Source organism: Rhipicephalus microplus, chromosome 3 (assembly GCF_043290135.1).
Source record: "Rhipicephalus microplus isolate Deutch F79 chromosome 3, USDA_Rmic, whole genome shotgun sequence".
Taxonomy (NCBI): domain Eukaryota; kingdom Metazoa; phylum Arthropoda; class Arachnida; order Ixodida; family Ixodidae; genus Rhipicephalus; species Rhipicephalus microplus.
The window spans coordinates 23,104,561-23,129,078 of NC_134702.1; the positions used below are offsets into that span (position 1 = coordinate 23,104,561).

Consider the following 24,518-nt stretch of genomic DNA (forward strand, 5'->3'; position numbering starts at 1 on the left):
CCGAGCGAGCAAGACGCTCGAAAGCAGGGTGGAGGGGCTTGGTCTGCCTTTTGTCCATAATCATCTAAGAGGGCTCCAAGTCTGCCCCATACGTTTACTCTGCTGTGCCTGTCCGACATTGTTTTATGTGCAGAGTCACGGCAATTCACGTTTCTGACGATAATTGCGGTCGCAGACCACAGATGTAGCTTTGCAAAGAAGAACTGTTTAATTACCACCTTTACTCCCCAAAAACCGAGGACCAGAGGACGATGTGAGAAGCGCGTCGTCGCCTCATTTCTATTTTTGCGTCCATTTCGAAAGATTTCTTTCAGATACGAGCAATGGGAAAGAAGGGCGGCGACCGTGAAACTTGTTTCCTCTCAATTGTGAACCTTGCGCAGGCCTACGCGAGTGTGTATTGACGGAGCAACTGGTGCAGATTGTTCAATTTCGCGAGGATTGATTGATTTGTGGTGTTTAACGTCCCAAAACCACGCTATGATTATGAGAGACGCCGTAGTGGAGGGCTCCGGAAATTTTGACCACCTGGGGTTTTTTAACGTGCACCCAAATCTGAGCACACTGGCCTACAACATTTCCGCCTCCATCGGAAATGCAGCCGCCGCAGCCGGGATTCGATCCCGCGACCTGCGGGTCAGCAGCCGAGTACCTTAGCCACTAGACCACCACGGCGGGGCCAATTTCGCGAGGAATTCATTCCCATATCACCGCATTCAGACTTCCAATTGCATATTTACCGGTATAAGATAATATATCTCTATATTTTGTTATCGTCGTCGTTGTTGTTGTTATCGTTTAAACACAGGTAAAAACTTGTAAGCGCCCGTTTGAAATAGGCGCTACTGGTTGAAGAGTACGCGCTCTTGTGGCACGCCTACTTCAACCCCACTATTCAGGCAAACATAAAAAAAAGAAGTCCAAGTAGAAGAAAATATCAACACACGCTGAACACAAGGCAAGTCGCACTAGCCATAATAGTGTCTCTCTACGAGGCCTAACGTAGTGTACCGAAAGCATAGTTTATTACTCGAGATAGAGGTCTCACCACGCTCAAATTGGGATGCCCCCCCACCCCCCACCCCCCGCAAATCATTTCATATACACGCACTCACTGCATTTCATATTTGCACATAATTCTGCAGCCACTGAAAGGATGTAAGGAAATGGGCGATTTCGGCACATACACACAGCAGGACTTCGTCCTTCATTGTTGACTGTAATAAGCACAGTTCCGAGTACGCTGACGAAGACAACAATGATGACCTGGCAACTTCGGTCATCACGTGACTCGTCGGTGTGCGCATACTTACGGGACGACGCAGTAGGGACGAGCACGAGGAAGAGCGGCAGGCAACCGATGATCAACAAAAGGAGAGGCGGGTTTGCCAAGATTAGTCTGGCAAAATCACGACGGTTTGCCATGCGGAAGAGAAAGAAAAACCGGTTAATGCATTTCAACGACTTCACTGCTGTCTTTTTTGCCTATAGCTGCCATGGCGTCAGGGCTGGCTTTCACTTCCTTTTACTGCCTTCACGGCTTACGGCGGGCCTTACTTAAGCTCGGTAGTGGCCAATCGCAGCTCGCGATACAGCTACGGCTATCTGGCCAACCAGCGAGGGGGGAGGAGGGGGGATTGGCGTATCGTGAGCAATGCGGTGTCTTCGGTATTCCAGTCGCGAGTCGTTGGTTGTCGTGGTGGAGAAGATGCGGCACCAGGTGTCAACATGGATGTATCAACATCAAAAGTTGCTAGAGCCACTAAATACTAATTGACATTACATATTAATGTGCAGTAAACATTGAACTACTTTTGCAACAACTTAGTTTCCTTTCGTGCGTTACACCGACCCCTATATCAGAGGGATCAACTACGTTTGTTCATCTATTGTGAGTATGTCGACTTTTCGACTCGATCAACGATCAAGGACTCCAGAAGGCTGACTGTCTTGTGGTCTTGTTTATGTGGGAACAATTGAAAGATGCAATAATGAGAGGCTAAAAGAGCACCACAATAAAGTACAAAAGGGTACCGATGGTCACTTGGCGATCCACTGTAAGGAGTGCGGTTGTGTGCCTTATTTCGATAACACGTGCGTGTTATATCGGGACAGAGATTTATTAACCCGTTTGATAGTAGAAGCTGCGGAAATGATACGTGACGATTTTGAGTGTGTTAGTGCACCCCCTATCTCGCTCACGCGGAAAGAACTGTTTTTTGGATGGGGTGATAGACAATAACGGAGAAGTAATGTACGGGACTGGCACGTGTGATTTTGTTGTCTACCTTTTATTATTCTTTTTCTTTTTTCACCCCCTTTATAAACTCTGACGTTTTCGATAAACGTTTAGTTGAAGTTAAGCGTTTTGTGTTGTGTGTTCTGTGTAATAGTGGCTGCGCTTCCTAGCAAGATGGACCATTGGTAAGCCCTGTGCACGCCTGTGGCCGCATAGACCAACGTGAGTTATATTCACCAGAGCTGATCTATCGAAATGACCAAATACATTAAACTGCAGCGTAGCCACCAAACACCCCAAAAGTATTACAGTGATACGTTTTCCCAGCTAGCCACCAAAATTATTGCAAATGTAAATAAGCATTCGTATTCGTGCGCCGAAGGAAACATCGAATAAAACTGATGAATAAGTAATCCCTTGGACTATTACGTAAGCTATCTTGGATTTGCTTAGTTATCAGTCACAGCGTGGTTCAAGTTAAATGCTACAGAATGTTTCAGAAAAAGCTAGCCCAACAACCGTATATGTGTAAGGGTCCGACTCGCTCGAGATAAAAAAGAAGGCTTTCGTTGCCGAGTATCTTGAATGCTTTCAGTCCCCTTCATGTATTTGACGAATACGTGTAAATGTGTGAAAAAGTGTGCATTATATGATCTCATTATTTGGCGGCTAAACATTCAGAGCTGCATCCGAGACACCGATGACCAGTTCTTCGCCATACTCGAACAAGAACAACCACTCGACAACTTCGATGAGGCTATTCTAGATTAAAAAGATGGGCAGGATAATGTTGACTCTTCTATTTGTACTCAAACTTTCAAAAGTTCAACACGTGTATTGTTACAACACGAATAAATTTGCATAATTGTAACCCATGTAATACTGACTTTACTTGTTATGCGAACATGTCAATCCCACCTCTTATGCAATACCCCCACGGTGCTCTTTAAGAAAAACAAACTGACAGACTGACTTTTTTTCGTGTTCATTTTAAGTCCACACCTCAAGTATAAGACGGTCGTAAAAAGCAACGAAGTCCACGGAAGGAGAGCGGTGACAAGGTGAACACTTTAAGGACGCTTGAGCTTCGCCTTCAAGAGTAAAAAGCGAAGCCTTCACCTAGCTCACCGCCTCTCCGTATTCAAGAGTAAACAGCGATAGCGTGATCAGGCCCCGCGCGCGTCGTTTTCAGCCATGCCGCAAGGAAAAGAAGGCTTTTGCGAGCAATATTGGCCGTTTCAAGCTATCCGAGAATGTCTATAGGATGTGCAGTTGCTTAGTGCCCGTTAGGCGATACCTAATTGTTTTGCTAATTGGTGGGACCATACGGTGCCAAGTGCGCTTGCGTCATGAGCGGGCACCGCCCACACGTTGCGAGATTCACTGGTTTTGACGACTGGCGCGATTACGCGATTCTGTCACGTGATATTACGTGCACTACGAGAACTTCCTCCATTACAAGACATTCATAAAGTTGTTTTTTTTTTCAGACCAATATCAAACAATTTTGTGGCTCTGTACATGGTAAAGCATCTGCTTATCGCACAGACGACCTGGATCAATCCTCACTACGAGGCGAAAATTGTTACTTTATTTGCTTTTCTTTAGCATCAGAATTTATTAATAAAAGTTGAGTGAAGTTACAAGCGCGTGGTATACAGGAGGAAGTCCCATAGTCAAGAAACAGATTGCATCGGGACCTCCTGTACAAAATAAAATCAGGTAAAAAGCACATCATAGTAGCAACAGTATTGCGAGATCAGTCATTTAAAAAACATAAAATTCATAGAAAAGTAATACATGTGATTACATAAAATAATTTGCTTTTAACATATCGAAGCAAAACAAAAATGACAAGAGAAGAGGAAAAGAAAAAAAAACAAGTAACACAACAGTGAGATGATCTATACCCAAAATACACTGAGCACCAAAGCACATGTATCCTAAATGAAAGACACAGTTACTCTTTCGTTATGCAGAATGAAGTAAGTGCATTTTTAGTTCCTTCTTAAAATGATGTAATGGTCATGAGGTTTTCATGATAAGGGGAAGAGTGTTGCAAAGTGAAATAGAAGTGAATGCTACAGTTTGCTTCCAGTAGTTAGTCCGAACTTTGGGTAAAAGAAAATTGTTGTTCCTCGCGATTTCTCCATTTTTTGGACACGAACAACATGCTAATTTTTCGCTCACAACCAACAACGGCGATGCCGACGCCAGCGAATTTCTGCAAAACGAGTTCTTTAATGCTATCGCGTTAAAAGTGTGCTGTCGTTGTGATTAAAGAACCGGATCCAACCAGCTCAGTTTCATGCTGAGCTCTCGCTTGCCCTTAAGGAGAAATGAGAGCTTCTTACGAAAACAAATGCACAGAGTTGTCGTTCACAATAATTTCTTTACTTATTATTGCAGCCTCTTTTAGGATAATTTGTCACCCAAGAGAACTCTGTTAGTTTTTATGTATACGGTGCACTGTCAACACAGCTAGACCTTTTTCAAAACTTGTTTCACGGCATGTTTAACCGGCGGTCTCCGATGACTCATTACTCGTGAAAATGCTTCCGGTGGCCCGCAAACAACGCTCCTGTGGAAACTTCCGCTGTTAAACGCGTGTCTCAATTAGCGCACTTCGCCATTGCAAGCCCTGCGGGTCACCATCCGCAGTTTCATCGGTAAAGTTTTTAATTTTTAATAGTAACAGACATGTTTAGCGGCGTTCGTCACGGAGGAGGAAAGGGGGGGGGAGGTACACGGACCTTCGGCCTAAATAACTTTCTTTTCCCAAGTTCGTAGGGGAAACAGCGCATACGCATGAAAAAAATAACCAAGAAGACACACGGCCTATATAAGTGCTGTCCGCACTCTATATTCACGTACCAAATTACAGGTTAAATTTAGTCCAGGAACGACGCATGCTGAGGGAATGTATCTCGAACTTGCAAGTGTCTAATCTTGAGTCAAAGCACTGATTGACGTTCCGTACCTCCTTCGAACGCAACTATCTACTATACGGCCTCCTTCAACTTGTCAAAATGGGAAGCCAAGCTACGCCTGTTGTCTCCGTGCGGGAGTCGCGCCCTCGGCGTATATATACTCACTTTCTTAGACGACCTCTATACGTCTTCCATAAAGATTCTGGAATAACGGAAAGAAAAACGAGTTCTTGAAATCGATTAGAAGGCTGTATAAAACGGAACATCTGAGGTCATTAAAAACATATTTAAGTGTTTTTTTTTTCCTGTGCGCATCTCAACTTTCATGCGGGTAGTAAGAAGTATGGTGCTTGAGTAGGTGGGTTTTCCTTAAAAGACTTATTGTGTACAAGTTTCCCGAATCCGGAATACAAGCTGACCATTGTGGTCCCTTCCATAAATTTAACACCTGCAATGCAACTCACACTGCAAATCATTTCACACCCTTAAGGGTAGATTTTTCAATAAATCACCCAACTTACACCTATTATTTCTGCCAAACTTATCCGCACGGGTGTAATTTTTGCAATTCCACCTTTTGTACACCCATTTGTCATTTATAGGTGTACTATAGGTGTATGTTCGCAAATTACACCCAAGGGTGTTTCTTTGAGTGCTACACCTATCATATATGCATATAGTTTAGAGCATCAATACATATCACATCTCAACGGATGCAATCAATCCACGTGCCAAAGTTCTGGTAAAAATATCGATGTTTCGGCCTTTGTTTTCATTTCCCGTATCATTCGCCAACATATGTCGTGCTATGTATTATATTTATTATACCAGCCCCTATTTACATTATTCAGAACATTTCTCACATGTTCAACGACTTAATTCATGGGTTACGTTTTTGGGATTCTTACTAAAAATATTTTGCTGCTGCTCATGTCCATTCTTCCCTACTACTCACAGAGACACCGGTAAAAGAGATTAGGTTGCGCTTAAACATAACATGAAACTATTACACATGGTTTTCGACAGGCTATCGTGCGCGCTTTCTCATTTGAAATCACACTAAGTTTTTCGTACTAGAGCTCCTGGTTTATTAAAAACGATACTCTTTCTTGAGGACCTTTGACGCAAAAATTTCGGTCTGTCTGTCTGTCCGCCTGCACATTTGTTTGTTTGTCCAATCTATACGGCATCTGGTACTTGAAATGGCCGACCCCATTCGCAGCGCCCACCAATGTTGCTCAAGATTGAGCGTTCATGCTTGTGCAATCGTCAATTAAAAAGCAATTATTGCGCATGTCTGCGGCACCATAACAACACGCATATATTATGCATGTGCATATTTTACTAGAAAAACCATACATACTATTTTAAGGGCCGTAGCGCTTATCACGCTGCGCTGACCATGCAATTATTGCACGGAACGGGGAGTGTTTCCAACGCTTTTCTAAGACGATACGGTGGTGGCACCTACCGTCGCCTTGCGTTCTAAACCTTATCACCTCTGAGATGGGCGCGCACACCCGTCTCAGAGCCATGCGCTTTGTTTTTTTTTTCAGAAAACTGCCAGATGACGCTCATGTCTCATGTGTGACGTGACTTGATGCGCTCGTTCGCCTCCGCTGCACGCTCGAGGCACTCAAACGCAGTGCCTCCAGAATACCACTCACCGATTTTCTTGCGCAGAACACCAAATAAATGTCTTGTTCACTCTCTCCACACGCAAGACTATCGTCTTTCGACGACATTTGCAGAAACATGCAGACACGGGGCCAATTTTTTAATGGGGGTCCACATATTTCCTCACACTGAAGTATTTCGCATCAATACACAAGTCCCTGATTTATTCAGTAAGTTATATTTAGATCCATGAACATGGATGAGTTCGAAATGAATGTTTGCAGCACTCGCATTGCCGTGGAACTAGGCATGTTTACAAATAACAGGTTAAGCTTACTCTAATGCAGCTGTTCTGCACGCATGCCGCGCCGCAGGACAAGCTTAGCGCACATCCGCTAAGCACGGGTGAACTCGTACAATGGTATGCACCACTCTGTGGGCACTTACTGTTCTTTTTTATATCCTTGATATGAACGCTTGCGCGTCACTTAATATACACGTGAACGATCGTAGACAACACTAGCGCAATGTAAACGTGCCACAAGAATGGGGAATAGTTGACTAGTTGCAGCATTGTAATTGATAGATGTTACTGTGGCGTTACAATGCACTGATAATCGCACATTGCTATGCGCACACACAATTTAAGACTTGAAATAAAAGCAAGCGTCATTCATACTTTGTCGGTAAAAAAAGCCTAGTCCCCAAGTTTTTGCTGAATGGCAGAGTGTTATTTAAAAGAAGCTAATAGCACAGCGGGGGTGTTGCTAGGATTTATGCATGCAGGGGAATAGAAAGAGAAAAAAAGGGGGCCTGACCCATTTGCATGTAAAATTTTCCCTGTGGTTGCATACTTAAGAAACCAAATCGGGAGCTTTCATTTTTTTGTGCGAAATGGGCCAAATCCGGACCCGAAAGTAGCACCAATGACACTCAATTGGCTCATACATACGTTCACCTTTCCTCTAAAACAGTAAAATTAAAACATTCTTTATACTTATCACTGTTCTAGAAAAACGTTGATAGCATGTGTATGCCAAGGCAGCTTTTTTCGGTTCTAGATTTGCCCCATTTCGAATAAAAAAAGCTCCTCAAGCGAACATAAGAAAGGGATGGAGTTGTGTCAAATATAGAACAACCTCCCCGCCGCCCTTCCCTAACTATTCATTTATATCTATGCTGCACAAATAACAAATTTTGACTTCAAAATGTCGAAACAACGCCACAATCACGCCTCCCTCGGGAAAAGAAAAATGAGCATTACGAAGGCTACGCACTTGCCACCTGCACACGTCAGTGGCAAAAAAAAAAAAACGACTTCGAAGCTCTGCAAGCAAATAAATATGTTGTCAAGCATAAAATTTACACTATATCTTGGAGGCTTGACATAGCTTGGAAATTATATCATAAAATGGTGCTGCTATGAATTTCGGTTTCGGTTTTGAGGTCTCGGGGTAACTGCGCATCGCCATCGTCAACAGGCAGACTTTGAATTGGGTGGTAACATGTCGTATGCGTGTTTGCTTCAGGCTGACGGTGGTTTATTATTTTACTATTCACTTGCTTTGTCCAGGATGTGTACTTATACGGCTTGCACGGTTCAACTCGCGCTTACAGTAGGTACAGTACGAGTCACTGCAATCTGTGGCGCGTCGGCAAGTACAAAGCAACTTCGGTGCGGCGGAGTGTGTCTCCTCTGTCAACGGCTTTCGTTGAAGCTTGTGCACGCCGCAAGCAGAGTGTTTCCGATCAAGCAATCAACGGAGTGTACGCTGGGAGCTACATGGAGAACGCTTTTGGATTTCGTGCTATTGCTGAAAAGGTAAGCTTTCGTGCATGCGAACAACGAAGTGCAAAAGTGCGTGCCTGCCTGCCTGCCAACTCCCGATTTGCCCGCGATACTCGTCATTGCAGGAAGCGACCGTCTACTTGGCGCCCGTAGCTTCGTGACCTTCGCTCGCTGTGTGCTTATCAGCTGCGATGTCTCAACAGTCGCAGCGTTCGTGAACCTCGCTGTCGCGCATGGTTAAAGAAAACGGGGGGATGTGCCGCGCGCAGATAGACCTTACGGCATGCGGCAGCGGGTGAGAAATGGGGGGGGGGGGGGGGGGGTGAGCGAGCCGAGGTGGGCGAAAGAAATGGCATAATAATAATAATAATAATAATAATAATAAAACGAAGCAGATCAACGGTAAAGGAGGCGCCAGTTGTCAGTTAGCGGGACTACAGTCGACGAATAGGGTGCGTTTATTACGCGGGAGAAAAAAATCCAGATTTCAGTGACTGAAAACAGGGGTGCGTTTTTAATGCGAGTAAATACGCTAATTAAAGCAAGAATCCGAAAATACTTACAATTTGTATCAGTACCCCTTTGATGCTTTTGCGCTTTGCAGTGGCGTGACATGTGTTTTGTTACAAATCGTGCAGCTAACTAAAAAATTTAGATGTACCTTGTTTGGTCAGTGATTTGCGCTTTTTATGCCTTGTTTGGTTTGTTTATATTTATACTAGTATATCGTAGATAATCAGGATATAGAAATATTGATGTGTTTTAATAAGGGATTGAACAGCCACACTCACTTGCACACATCTTTTTGCATTTTTGCACCATTGTAGTGCGGCACATAGAATATTGTAGAATAGAATATTTCTGTATATTTTGGTGTAGGGTTTTGGTGCTGTGGTTACATATGAAAGCTTAGCCAAAGAGTACCAACAAACACCAACAAAAACTTTCAGTTAAGCTGATACAGCACAGATGATAATGGTGTAGGCATAGTTAGCCACTAAAGAACACGCTCGCGAAAAACGAATTGAGGATGGCGACACAGGTGGCTGTAAATGAAAGCAGGCAGACCTAACAGTTCTTGTCTGTTTCATGCATTTTGTCTGTGCAGGTTTCATCCTTACAAATGCAAACACACTGACCCAACTAATAAGCCCTCCATGCATATATTCCTGTTAGCTACTTCTCCAATAAGTCGTGCATTTTTTATTAGACATATTTATAGTCCAGCACAGAGCTTATTGAGCATATATTTAACTTACTTGTGATACATTATCTGTTGCATGGCTGTTTTCATGAATTAAAAAAAATCAACTGCGAATTAGCTGCTTACGCATGCACTCGAAGAATAGGATTAGCACGTCTCACTGATTTTTTAAAGTAGTCAATTTTACTCTAGGGCTAAAGTAATCATTTTGTTGACCAATAAGCAACCTGTGAAAGACATATTATAAAATTATTCAGTACACCAAATTTATGTAACTGGAGAAGAAATTTAGAGGTGAGCTTCCACAAATACACAGTGCTGTGTTTCCAGCAGCAGTTGTCATTTAACAAGTGCTGTTGATCCTTTCAGATTGGGGCTCGCTCGATGTTTTACACTAGTTTCACACAGTAGATTGTACATCTGTGATGAGTACATGTCTACAAAAAGATCCTTCAAAGTAAATGATAAATATTGCTACTTTTCTGTCTTAATGTGCTTATATAATTTTTTGTATCACCCATTGTAGTGGCCTCTTGGTTAGGGTATTCTAGCTAAGCAAGGAAACTTGGTAAAAATGCTGAAATGTGAGCATCCCAGTATATTTCAAACTTCTTGGTAGGTGCATGATTCAAGAGAGAAGCACTTTTCCACCACCACCATGGTGTAGACTCAAACATGGCACTTGCATTCGTACACTAATATGCACAGATGCTTGTAAATGTAAAAGTGAATAGTGGTAAAGCTGAAGGTGGGGAAGCTGGAGCTTTTCATTATATGACACATCATAATGAGGTTCGGATTGTTCCCAATATTTTTTAAATGCTTAGTTGAATGTTGTGCATCTCTTACATGCAGAATGTTGAAAGGAAAGCACACTACGTCTTCTACGATGGACTGGGTGCTGACGATGCAGTGCACTCTTTCTTCATCACAACATGAAAGCAGCTGTTCCGGGCTCACGACCTCACTCAAAGGGTTGCAGCAGTGGTGGACGCTACTCATAGGGTGCACCAAATATCTTGTACGTTTTAGGAACATTCCTCTGATGGGAAGGCTTCATATCAAGCTATGTGTTCTATATACCTATTTATTTTTCCAATATGAGTATGAGTTTGCCATTAGATTAACAGCAGTGCATGTAGAAACCTGCGTGCAATGCATAATGTTAAGAGTCGTGTGATAAACTGGAGACGGCCTAGATGTCTCCAGCTTAAAAGGTTGATTCACTAATGGGTCATTGCACGCCAAACATGCCAGCTATTTTAGCGACCATCTCAAATGTATTAAAAAAATTGTAACGATTTACTGCATCGAAAACAGTGAAACAGTAAAATATTTCTGAATGAAAAATTTTTTGGTGACGTAGTTGCCTTATGAACTTACCGGAATGTCGTTTTATTCTTTTTTGTGCAAAATTTTGTTTTAAAAGTACTGCTCCTTGCTTCTATACCAAAAATTGTCTACATGTTAAGTACAAGTTCATGTGTAAAGTGTTTGAAGCGCAGTAATATTAGTGCAGTTTCACTGGCACATACGCCTCCAAGACTAACAAAGTGCTTGATACGGCTGGTTGGTGCTCTATGGTAGACAAAGAAAGTGCTTAACAGCGCAAACGACAAGAAGGGAAAGAAGAGACGAGCTGAGCCCTGAACAAACAACCAAAGTTTATTGCAAACCAACTGCAATATATAGAAAACAGAATCTGCGCATAATCACGCACCATAAGCAGAATCGCACATACATGCACCATACAGCCTACCTTATCAACAACCGGTCATATAAGTGGACCCCAGATAACTAACTTCACAGCAGTTAAGAAAAATTGAGGGTACGCTAACACAGTAAGCACAAGTTGTTGAATGTGGAAGGCTTCACTAATCTCGTGATCACGCCGATTTTTATATCCCCCCATGATCAAACACTTTTCAAAAATTAGCTGACAACAAGACTTATTACAATGGTCTGCCAAGTGGCTAGGAAGAGAACCTTTCAGAGAGTTGGCGTGCTCCCTCAACTGATCATTTATGCATTGCCCTGTTTGGCCAATGTAACCGTGCCCAAAAGTAAAAAAAATATCTTGTAGAGAATCGCTAAAACACATTCAACATGGCACGTAGCGTGTTTCTTAGTGCATGCTTCTTTCTTAGGTCCTTCGCTGTTGACCCAGCGACATAGCCCAGTGAGTTTATCGCGTGCGCTGAACACAACCCTTACACCTATTTTGCCAGTGACCTTCTTTAGCCTTTGGGAAACTTCGTGTACGTAGGGAACAACACTCTTGCTAGAATAAGGCTTGTTAAGTTAGCTGTTGCTTTGTCTCTTATCAGGCACTTTTAGTGACGTTAGGAGAGTCTCGGCAATGGAAGTTAGCTAGGGATTAGAAAAGCCTGCTTGTTGAAGGCGGTGAACTTGGAGCGAGAAACTGCACTCTATCTGGCGGTGACAAGAGCCAGTTAGAATTGCCTTTAGGCAGAAAAAAGAGATGCTTCACTTGACTAGCTTCGAATGGGCGGACCTAAAAAGCAGGTTATTTCTTGAGCATGGCTCGTACCGCCAATATACATGATCAACAGCAAAAAAAAGCATTTCTATTTGTAGACATCGTAGAGTGTCGTCAGAAATAAACTCTGACGTGTTTTCTAGTTTCTTCATTTCACGCCCGAAAACGTCAAATATCTCATCGGTGGTTCGCCGAGGGTCAGATTTATCGATGCGGTAAAACACTAAAAATTCGTCAACGTAGCCGAACACTTTAACTGTACTCGTGTGATCGAAGTTAGCCATGAGACTTCTTTCATACCGCGCGAGTAAAAGGTAACAAAGAACCAGTGCTAAACTTGAGCCAATGCACACATCTTCACTGGTGAGATATTTGACGTTTTTCAGCGTGAAATGAAGCAACTGGAACTAAAGTCGGAGTTTAATTCATGACGACAAGTTACAATGTCTAGACTTGAAAATGTTTTTTTTGGTTGACCATGTATATTGGCGCTACGAACCTTGCTCAAGAAAAAGCCTTCTTTTTACGTCCACCCATTCGAAGCTAGTCAAGTGAAGCATCGCTTTTTCCTGCCTAAAGGCAATTCTAACTGGCTCTTGTCACCGCCAGATAGAGTGCAGTTTCTCGCTCCAAGTTCACCGCCTTCAACAAGCAGGCTTTTCTAATCCCCTGCTAACTTCTATTGCCGAGACTCTCCTAACGTCACTAAGATTGCCTGATAAGACACAAAGCAACAGCTAACTCAACAAGCCTCATTCTAGCAAGGTTGTTATTCCCTACGTACACGAAGTTTCTCATAGGCTAAACAAGGTCGCTGGAAAAGGTGCCGGCTCCAGTGTGTGACACCACTGATCGTCTGCGCAGCACATCGAATTGCGCACACACCGGCGGCGAGGCGCGCGCGGCGACGGCGGAGTATCATTGCGCATGTGCAGACCAGTGTCACGCGAAATTGGCTCATCGAGGCTAGTGTAGCTAACGCTACAAAATAGTGTAAGAGTTGTGTTCGGCGCACGCGACAAGCTCGCTGGCCTATGTCGCAGGGTCAACAGTGAAGGACCTAAGAAAGAAGCAGGCACTAAAAACACGCTATGTGCCATGTTGAATGTGTTCTAGCGATTTTCTACAAGATATTATTTACTTGTGGACATTGGCCAAACAGGGCGATGCATGAATGATCGGTTGAGGGAGCACGCTAACTCTCTAAAAGGTTTCCTTCCCAGCCACTTGGCAGACCATTGTAATAAGTCTTGTTGTCAGCCAGTTCTTGACAAGTGTTTGATCAGGGGGAATGTAAAAATCGGCGCGAGCACGAGATTAGTGAGGCCTTCTATATTCAATAACTTGGTGCTCCCTGTGTTAGCGTACCCTCAATTTTTCTTAACTGCTGTAAAGTTAGTTATCTAGGGTCCACTTATATGGCCGGTTGTTGATAAGGTAGGCTGTTAGGTGCATGTATCCGCAATTCTGCTTATGGTGCGTGGTTATGCGCAGATTCTGTTTTCTATATATTGCAGTTGGTTTGCAATAAACTTTGGTTGTATGTTCAGGGCTCTGTTATCGTGTCTTCTTTCCCTTCTTGTTGTTTGCGCTGTTAAACACTTTCTTCATCTACCACGCCTTCAAGAACTTAGCCATAATGTGTTATATTTGCATTTTTTGCTATTGTAATACTGCACTTTCTATGAATGTCTGAGTAATGAATACTAACTACACAAAAGGTATATTTTGAGGAAATAATATTAGGAGACCTCTTAAGCTGCAAAACATTACGACAAAAAATTACAAATTTCGCAGAATCGTCATTTTCGTCTGTATTGAGACGCGATTTGCACTGTCGAGTGGTCCAAATGAATATGACCTTCAGACCTAAATCGAAGGGAAAAAAAGGGTATTTTCATATGCCAATTGTTTTCATTACATATTTTTGTTTTAAGGAAGGAAATAAGTTTTGAACTTTCCCATTGATGAAAATAGGGAATTTCAAGGCGGCAGCTGTCGTATGACCAAATGGGAAGATAGGCGCCAATGGGAATGCTAAAAAATATTTTCTTCCTTAAAACAAAAATTGTAATGATGGTATATGAAAAGAACTGTTTTTTTTCTTTCAATTTATGTTTAAAGGTAATTTTTAGTTGAGCCACCACATGGTGTAATCACATCTCAATATGGACAAAAATTACGATTTTGTAAAATTTTTGATTTTTTTTCATAATGTTTACCAGCTTGAGAGGTCTCAGATATTTTTTTTTCAAAATATACCTTGCGTGAAGTAAGTATTCACTACTCAGATATTCATACAAACTGCAGTATTGCAATAAAAAATTGCAAACATAACACATTTTGGATTAATTCTTGCAAGCATATGTGCCAGTATAATTGCAAAAATATTAGTGAGCATCAAACACCTTACACAAGAACCTTAACTCAACATGTACACCAAGTTTGCTATAGAACGTACTTTTAAAATAAATTTTTTCACAAACACTCAAACGACATTCCGGAAAGTTCCCAAGGCAACCACGTGACCGAACATTTTTTCTCTCCGAAATATCCTACCGTTTCACTGCTTTCAATACAGGTAATCAGCACAATATTTTTCTAATGCATTTGAGATGGTCGCCAGAACGGCTGGGCGTTTGGCATGAAATCACCCTAACAGCATGTCATGAGCACAGAAAAAGGTCCTATGCTTATTAAGCCCTTTATTTACCTAAAAATATACTGAAAGTGCCTCCTCTGAGGCACTGTATAGTGCTGCTTTTTTTCACAGTTCTAAGATATTTGCACGTGCTATTGTTGTTTACATGTGCAGCAGTGCCGTTCATATCTAGTAGAACTCGCTGTTGGGATAGTTGGTGCATGTTTGCATTAAACATTAGTCAATTTTGCGCCAAAATGACGACCACACAAACAAAGAAAACACATAGACGGGATGGGCACTAATTTGCAATTGTTTATTTTTTGAGGAAACAGGCTGATATAAACCCACTTTTCGTCAACGCATGTGCAACCTACTTGGGCCGTCCCTTACCTAATCACGCTAAGAGACACATGATCGCTAGATACCGTGCTTCCAGCTCATACATGATGAGTGAAGTTTTGCTAACGCAATTGATACCCCGTTTCTTTTGTGAAAGCCCCTCGAAATTGCTCTTGGTGTGAATCCACATGAAGTGACATGCGCTCTTGAACGGGCACCGTCGTTATTCTTTGCCGTAAGGGCATGTTCCCTCGCTCGCTCGATCATTGACGCAGTGCCTCGTCGTCTGGCTAACATGTCTCTTTCTGCACGATAGGGGTATTTTGTAAACCACTTCATTGGCAGACTTCCTGAATGGCCACGCGTGCTTCTTTTTACAGCCTTTCAGCTGCTCAGGATGATTTCCAGCAATGCACCAGCGCAACTTTGCTAGTTTGGTAGGGGCACGAACTCCATCAGTACTTCATGCCGACTCGCCACCTTTTTAAGGTTGTGTGTATGAAAATATGCTATATTATGAATATATGCTACAAACAGCTGCTAGTGAGCACCCGTCCTGCCCATGTGTTTTCTTTGGGTGGTCGTTGTTTCCTCGCGAAATTGACTATTCCATTCAAGCATTCATGTCTATTTACAGCACATGTTTAATGCCTGTAGCACAATATTACATGCTATTTTCATATTCTATTTGCATGTTCAAGAGAACAGCAACCGTGCCAATTGTGTCAATTGGATACAATTTCCTAATTTTGCACAAAACCATTATGAAATGCCCAACCAGCTTCAATTATTTCTCAGTATTGTTAATTTTATCAAGAAACATAAAATCCATTACTCAATGTAAGTTTGTGCATTACCATCCAATTGATTGATGTGTGCAGTTTAATGTCCTAAAGCCACCATTTGATTATGAGACTTCTTAGGGGAGGGCTCCAGAAATTTCGGCCGCCTGGGGTTCTTGTGCATCCAAATCTAAGCAAATGGGCCTACAACATTTTCGCCTGCATGAAAACTGCAGCTGAGTACCTTGGCGACTAAACCATTGAGGCGGGTTCATCATAATCCAATCTAATACAGATGCGCCAACCGCAATTATAACTTTTAATTGACTATATTCTAACCTCACAGCAAAAGAAAAGAGTAGAATGGTTTAAAAGAAAGTTCTCCCCCTTTTCTATGACGTCCATAACGCTTTTTAAGTCGCTTTTGCCAGAGTACGCTTTCGGAAAAGTGTTTTATGATTTGGAAGTGGCTACTAATACTCGCTGTCACAGGGCACAAAATATTTTTTCCCTATGATACTCTGCCATGCAGATGCCATTCAATAACGAGTACTAGTACGAGTGCTGGCCGTCTTTCAGAGTGATTTATGAGGTTTTTGCAGCCTTGGGCGACAATAAGGAAAATCGTATGCGACTTTTTTCTCTTCGCCACCCCCTTGAGCTCCTCCTTTACGAATATCTGGAATTTCTGGGTCGCCTGTCAAACAGTTTGACAAGCTCGGCAAATACTACTTTGAGTTTTATCCCCGTATTTTAGAATGTCTGTTCACTAAATGCTTCACCTTGACTTGAGAAAATTGATTCCAGCGCAGTCTCTAGGCAGAGTAAGTCATCCAATATCAGTGATAATCTGCAGCGATTCTCGAGAAACGCAGCATCATTTTTAGACAAGCGGTGGTGCTGTGCTCAGCTTGTTCAAATAAGGACGAGATTTGAGTCGAGGAGCGTTCGTAAATAGGGAGGTTAGCATTGTTTGCACTTTGGGACAGTTCAAGAGTGCTTTTGTTGAAATAGCTGCGCTCTCGTATATTTCGAATGAATTAGCGGATGTTAAATAAGTTCTACATATAGTTTTCCTTTTGTGTGATTCTGTCTAATTTGTTGTACTACTGTAAATTTGGAGCCCCACCGCGGTGGTCTAGGGGCTATGGTACTAGGCTGCTGACCCCCAGGTCGCGGGATAGAATCACGGCTGCGGTGGTGCACTTCCGATAGAGGCAGAAACGCTGTAGGCCCGTGTGCTCAGATTTGGGTGCATGTTAAAGAACCCCTGGTGGTCGAAATTTCTGGAGCCCTCCACTACGACGTTTCTCATAACCGTATGGTGGTTTTGGGACGCTAAACTGCACATATCAATCAATGGTGTAAATATTGAATATCAGGCTCAAAAATGCTACGTTTGTTTTTCCGGAAAGCTGCTCCAAATTCAAATTTTCTCCCTGGAAAAGCAAGATATGATGCTCCAAAATATTGCTCCAGATGATAGCTTGGCTGCTCCACCTCTGCTAGCTGTAAGTGGTTACTCTTTCACCCTGCTTTTGTGTGTCCATTTTATGTTCTTTGATGTTGAATTGTTTCAGGGAGCCATATGTGATGCGCTTGATATTTTACATCTTTAATTCAATTGTTCTGCGTGGTTATTATCTAGTGACACTGTTATGCTATTGTAACTTTGCCTATTGTTTTCACTCCTGTATTATTGTTTCTCCAGTATTATGAATGTCTGAACACACAAGGGTTATTGTGAAATAAAAATGCCATTTTAAGACTGTTTTGTCATTACATTCATTAGAATATCACTAGCCTTGCGTAATATGCATAGACATGCCACAACACATGCAAACTGTGGTATATCAATGAGGCAATTGTAGTGTGCATTGATATATTATTTCACTATATTGGACGAATAAGGCATGCTGCATTGCACTACTCTTCTTGCTGTTTGTATGCTTCACTGCACTGTGCTTTTGTGCTGCATTGAAGCGTGTTAAAATTAGTTCTTCTTTTTTAAGTGCAAATAAAGGCTCTTCTGTTGTACTTTGATATGCATGCATCGGTAGTTAGAGCTCCATGCCGTACCATTGATGTCTTATTTTCGGTCTTTTGTAGCAAATGGCATTCTGTTCTGCACAATTGAAAAAGGCTTTTGATTAAGGTACAATTTGTCTCTGAAGCCTGTATGTGCTCTGTGTCTAATAAAATAAAGCTTGATTTCATTTTGCACTATGGCATGACTTTGTGAATGTTCTGTTATGTGTGACAGCTCATTTTAAGTGATGCCTTCGCATTCAGCTAGGATTACATGTTATATGTGAGAGCCTTATATGCCGTGCTTCATATATGCACCATAAAAGCTGTGCTAGGGCCAGGATTACCACACTGTGGCAGGAGCCACTACAATAGGACATCTGCACATGAATGGTAAAGGGTAAGCTTTTACGTGCTTCCACATGGGCCTACTGGAAAGGGGTGACACTCGAATCATGGTATTTTTCGCATGGGTGTTGGGGCATTATTCAGCATGAACACCCCCACACCCTTTTTGCTGTTTGGGAGAATTACACCCTTACACTACTTTTGTTTTTAAGGGTGTTAGGGTGTCAGCATTATTACACCCTTACGCCCTTAAGATTATTTGGGTGTACATTTGCTTTTACACCCTCACTCCCTTAAGGCCACTTGGGTGTACATTTGCTTTTACACCCCAAAAATGTTTGTGCCATAGGGTGTAAATTCGGAAATCCACCCACGATAATAGGTGTAGTTCTTGCTTGATACACCCATTTCGTGGGGTGTAGGGGTGTGAGTTATAGACACCATAAAACACCTATATGGGTGTAATTTGGTTTACAGTGCAGCTGAGTATTGTGTAAAACGTGAATGCCTGCCTTTAACTCATCATGTGAGCCACGCTTTGTTCTTGTTTTTCACTATCGTATGTAAACATAATGTAATTACAATGCGTTGGCTAAATATTTATAGTAGTTACGCATCACATTTATTGACGGACCACACCGCCTATGCAGTATATGCGTGATGCCGCTCCCCCTAATACCTATAGCGTTTGCACTGCGCTCTATTCATAAGGGGGCAAACTGAGGAGTGGGGGTGGGCGTAGGAAAGAGCTAGGGGAGCTCGCCTCCCCCCCCCCCCCCAATCCGACTAACGGGGAAACCTGCGCGTGCCTTTTGTTAGAGCAGTACTCGGTTGTGAGATCGTAGAAATCCTAACTGCTCACTCTTCCAAAGGCGTGTCCAAACGTACGCAATTATTGGTATATGGAATTATAGTTCTATAGTTATACATGAACTCCACGATACACTATTTATACATGTTACTGGGCACAACTATCTAATCATTGGTAGGACAAGAATGGAGTCGGTGAATAACCCTTATTGTAAACAAGCTTACATGCGTCAAGCATTCAATTTTTCTTAGCTCTTTATTGTGTACATAACTATCTGACCATTGGTAGGACAAGAATGCATTCGGTGGATAACCCTTCATGTAAACAAGCCTACATGAGTCAAGCAATCAATTTGTCCTAGCTCTTTAATGTGTACAAACATGGGCTCATTTTGCATTCATCTATTTGAAGAAAGCTGCATATGGTTATTACGTAAGTCAACAGTATTAATGGCGGTAGTGAAGGTACCTTGTGTGTCAGCTTCGCTGCTTCCACCTTGGTTCAGACCGCATTGGACTGTAAGATCAGACAACACGTGTGCTTCGGCTAAGTAAGCAATAATCTGACTATGCCCGACACTCTGAGGGTAAAAGGGGAATTAAGGCATTTGCTATTAAAACAGAAGGAGTATTCACAGATTCTCTTGCGATTCTCGCAATTCTTTTCATTTTGAGCAAAGTTTTTCAATTAATTTCACCCTTAAGTTACTTCTCTTGAAATTGAAAGCAACAAAAAAAAACAACTGTTCTGAGTCCGGTCTGAGTGAATATGCTTCACTGAGGGTGAGCGAAAACTCCTTCGAAACAGAGCTTAACCGATCAACAAGTAGCTACGCCAAATACATTCCCTATATCTTGTTTATGTGCAGAGGTCAAACGCAATTATTACGCGTCTTCGAAGAAGTGCAAGAACTAAGTACTACAAGATGGGTTTGTGGCTTCTTTTTTATTTGTTTGCCTATATTACGACAAAAGACATTTTTTTTACTTTCTTTGTGAGACCTCACTTGCTACATATGACTTTCTAAAACACACATGAACTCTCTTCGGGGCTCGTCATATTCTGCTCAAAGGGCCGTATAGGTCCCAGAAAAAAATTAACGGGTCTCTTTGAAGGGAGTCATATGCGTGGCGAGTCTATAGTCTCAACGAAAAGAGTACCAGATACGTCTCACATAGAGCGCAGGGTGCCACAAAACCAAGCAAACGAACGCTTCGGCGACCTCGTAACTATTGGCAGATCTGTAGCGCGTGCTACAGCAATGACACAAGAGGGCGTTACAAAGAACACTTCGATGACAACTGTTTTTGTTTTTTTTTCTATAGTATATACGACTGGCATACTGTATGTAAATTTGGCTCAACTTGGGAATCCGTAGAAACACTCGCAGATTCACACTCGCTTCCACACAAGAAACACGCACCACAAAAGCGCTGTGTGTGGCGTGTGTTTCTTAATTGTGTGGAAGCGAGTGCGAATGTGCGAGTCTTTGTGGGGATTCCAAAGTTGCGCTAAATTTAGTTACAGCACGACGCGTTATCAACTAGCCCAACAACAAGTTTTGACTAACATACACTTTGAAAGATATCAGAAGTTTATAAATGAAATACGTGTGGGTATACTCAGAAAGAAAACTTCGCATTGCGGAAAGAAAAAAAAAAGAGGGGGGGGGGGGTCCTTATCGGGTAATTGAACGCGGCCTTTCCGCGACAGTCATTTCAGCAACGCAGCTAATCAGTGGACAGGAACGGCGTACGACACGGCGAAGGCGAATAACTCAATTACCACAGAAGCAACGGAGGAACCCAAGAAACTGCGACTTTGTATATATTTAGCTCGTGGTTTCTTCGCAAGTAATTAGCTCTTGGATAGCTGGCACTGAGCAGCCGACGTCATTTGCAACGCGCTGCCTTTATGGCACGGTCACTGTTTGGGTGTGTACCCTAAAGTGACCCCTGCGAATAGGTCGAGATCGAAGCGAGGGGAGTTTTTTTCTATAGAGGTCAAGTAACAGCCATTCGAGGTAACCCTTTTAAAATAGTGGGCGTGCGAACGTTAGAGTAGAAAAGTCACACAGTTAAGGAAGTCAACATAGTCTTGCGTGTGCGTTTGCACGGCAAGTTCTTTACTCTTGATACGCGCCGTCTCAGCTCTCTGTATAGTTAAATAATAATAATAATAATAATAATAATAATAATAATAATAATAATAATAATAATAATAATAATAATAATAATAATAATAATAATAATAATAATAATAATAATAATAATAATAATAAAATCAACGTAAAACGTAATGATCGACGTGTGTTACGCCCAGGCTCGACATAAGTAAAAATAGCTTCACTCAGCGGTATACCTACGCCATCCCAAATAAATATAATTTGAATTTGAGCCATGTAAACTTATACAGGAATGGAATAGGGTGTGGACAGAAATCTTTGTTTAGCGAGGCGGGGAGGGGTGTCAAGCACCGTCTGTGTATGCTCATTCTTCCCTTTGTATGTTTATTATTTGTTTACAAAAATACTGCAGACCATTGAAGGGTTTATGAGGATCTGGATAGTGCAAGAACAAATTGAAATAAACATTCAACACAATATAAAACAAAACACATCACACCAAATCGACCGTCGTTGCAGGGTTGGATGGTCTCGAAACGAGTCCCAACAAAGCTTTCTTTCAGTTTATTCTTCGATCACCCAGGGATGAACCATCTTTTTGAAGATACCGTGTCAATTCATGATAGCCATTTGTTTCGAGTAGGTTTAGATAACATGCTGTAATCGAATCTTTCTCTTCTTTCTTACGTTTGTGTGTAACCCTATAATGTTATGCTAGCCTCGTTTTTTAACAGATTTATATACGCAAACTTAGCAGAATTTTTCATTACTTCTCTGGGATCCCGCTGTATGCCTTTGTTAACTTTATCTGAAACAGTATAATTAGAAGGCTCCGTACTAAACACTTTATCTGCTTTTATGTTTTAATATCGTTTAGCGTAATCGCTTCCCTCTTTAACGCGTTTGGCACTGGGGGTTCCAATTTCGACCTCTGGGTCGGTTAGATGCCCTTTAAGCAAAATACTCAACGGCTTCAGCCTTAGCTAACATAAAACGCATTTGCAAACGCTCACGGTAATCACAGTCATGCAAATACAGTACTCACGGGGTGATTTCATATTCAAAAAAAGCTGCCGAGTCGGCGTGCGCGCCTGGCGAAGGGGCCCTTGCGGAAGCTTCTTCTTCTCTGAGGGAGAAATGTGTTTAGCCGTTGGTTGAAGCCCCGAAACGCATGGCACATACCCACGACAAAGAGAGGGTACCCTGAAAGTGACTGACACTAGATGTAGTAAATGAGTCTGCAAGAAAAAAGGCCCCACCGTCAGGCGTTTAGGCGTTTGCCTAAAACGACTCTAACGTGAAAGCCATCCCTTTTTTTTTTTTTTTCAGTCGGCTGTTTTGACGCCCCTCCTACGCTCAACGTGGTGTTGCACTGCCTCCGAGATCGCAGCAGTGCAATACTTCTGCACCTCAATCGGCTTTGCATTGCCTCCGGAATCGGCTCACCATTGGCCAAACGACGATGGCGTAGCCGTAGGACGACATAGCGACGTCACAAATTCTGCCAATCTGTGACGTCATCGCGCGATGATTTTATTGCACCAGTCGTGTTGACGCCGACGGTCACATTTGCACGTTTGAGGAGGCATCCAAGGTTTTTGCCTTAAAAGGAGGGAGGGATAGTGTCTCCGCAATCGCTGTTGATTACAATGATTATTGTTGGCATATATACCCATCATAAGCCTATGCTCTTGCATCTGTTATGCTACTGTCTGTCTCTCCCCCTCTAAGTACGCGCCTCTACTTCCATGTTGCGCTGTTTCTAACGGTTTTCTCCCTTTCATCCAACACGCTAAACGTATCCTGTTTACTTAAACAGTCGACCAGTGAATGCTTACATCCGCTATGAATTCCAGAGCACACATCCTTATCTCATCCTGTTGCGAATACGTTATGGCGCGCAGCTCTTTCGTTCTCGTGCCTCAGTTTTGTTGTAACCGACCGAACGAGCCCTAGCCGAAAACCTCCCGGGCATATAGCACGCGCGCAATTCTTCACAAAGGGTTGGGGGCGAGCTTCGATGCAGCCTCCGTCACCTTTCCTTTCACCGAGTCCTAAAGTAAATGAGCTTCGCAATGGATGCAAAAATGAAGAGGAATCTGCGGCGACGCTTCCCGATACGGCTCATATACTTTCGGTCCACGTACGGCTTAACGGGAGTAAATATGGCACGTGAGCAGCGTGGAGTATCGAAAGTCCTCGGCATCCGTTATCCCCGAAAAAACTGTGCGGCAATAATCTTGGACGTTATAGATTAATAGGGACCGGTTTGTATGCGCGCTATCCGCACAGCCGCTCCACACGTGTCGGCACACCTGCCGCACCCAAGCGGAGGGTGAAAGAGCGTCGCCAATCGGCTTCTTTGTCTCCCGCTTACGTGCGGCAAGAGTCCCGGCACCTGCGATGCGGTTGTGCGGACAGCCCGTGTTCAGGCCTTAAGGGCTGTTCCGCGCGCTTTTCGCACAGCCGCAACGTAGAGCCGTTCCACGCGCTTTCCGCACAGCCGCAACGCACGTGCCGGGAGCCCTGTCACACGCAAGCGGGAGACAAATAAGCTAATTGGCGACACTCTTTCACCCTCCGCTTGGGTGCGGCAGGTGTGCCGGCACGTCCGTTGCGGCTGTGCGGAAAGCGCGTGGAACGGCCCTACGTTGCGGCTGTGCGAAAAGCGCGCGGAACAGCCCTTAAGGCCTGAACACGGGCTGTCCGCACAACCGCATCGCAGGTGCCGGGACTCTTGCCGCACGTAAGCGGGAGACAAAGAAGCCGATTGGCGACGCTCTTTCACCCTCCGCTTGGGTGCGGCAGGTGTGCCGGCACGTCCGTTGCGGCTGTGCGGCTATAGCGCACGGAACGGCCCTAAACGTATGAAACAGACTTCGCGCCCCGCTTGAATGATCAGAAACTGGCGCGCCTCCACACCCTCACGACCCCCTATCTCAACGTGTGTGTCACCACGGCCGGGCTAGGCTGCAGCTGCGTGCGCTTCTTTAGAAGGGAGCTCGCAGGTGCAGTCTAGCCCGGCCGTGGTGTCACCTGACATCGTGCGCCTCGAGCGACGCACTTTTGCCGAGGCAGGCGGCCGGGGTTACTCTGAAACAGTGATGTTCCGTGCAAAGAATTTTTCCCCTTTTCGGGAAATTTTCGCCTGTCATTTTGAAC

The 24,518-nt window shown here is 43.2% G+C and overlaps 1 protein-coding gene and 1 long non-coding RNA gene across 11 annotated transcripts in view; one reads left to right on the plus strand and one right to left on the minus strand.

The window, feature by feature from the left end:
- LOC142803632 (uncharacterized) overlaps window positions 1–24,518 on the minus strand; it is a 72,276-nt gene that overhangs the window by 39,064 nt on the left and 8,694 nt on the right. For 6 of the 10 annotated variants that reach the window (XR_012894209.1, XM_075889074.1, XM_075889078.1 and 3 more), the window contains exons 2-4: window positions 19,700–19,747; window positions 5,335–5,371; window positions 1,314–1,399 (exon numbers count right to left, since the gene is read on the minus strand). The exons of 2 other annotated variants lie outside the window; for them this stretch is intronic. Coding sequence is in view for 7 of the 8 variants with exons in the window: in XM_075889074.1 (XP_075745189.1) it covers window positions 1,314–1,399; window positions 5,335–5,371; window positions 19,700–19,747 (171 nt within the window). In the remaining variant the exon portion in view is untranslated. Of the gene's footprint in view, window positions 1–1,313; window positions 1,400–5,334; window positions 5,372–19,699; window positions 19,748–22,401; window positions 23,773–24,518 lie in introns of those variants that run through there. 2 more of the 10 variants (XM_075889073.1, XM_075889075.1) reach the window with 2 other exon arrangements.
- On the plus strand, window positions 1,824–18,270 carry LOC142803633 (uncharacterized). Its single transcript, XR_012894210.1, has 2 exons — window positions 1,824–8,608; window positions 10,635–18,270. It is a non-coding gene; the product is annotated as an uncharacterized LOC142803633 (long non-coding RNA).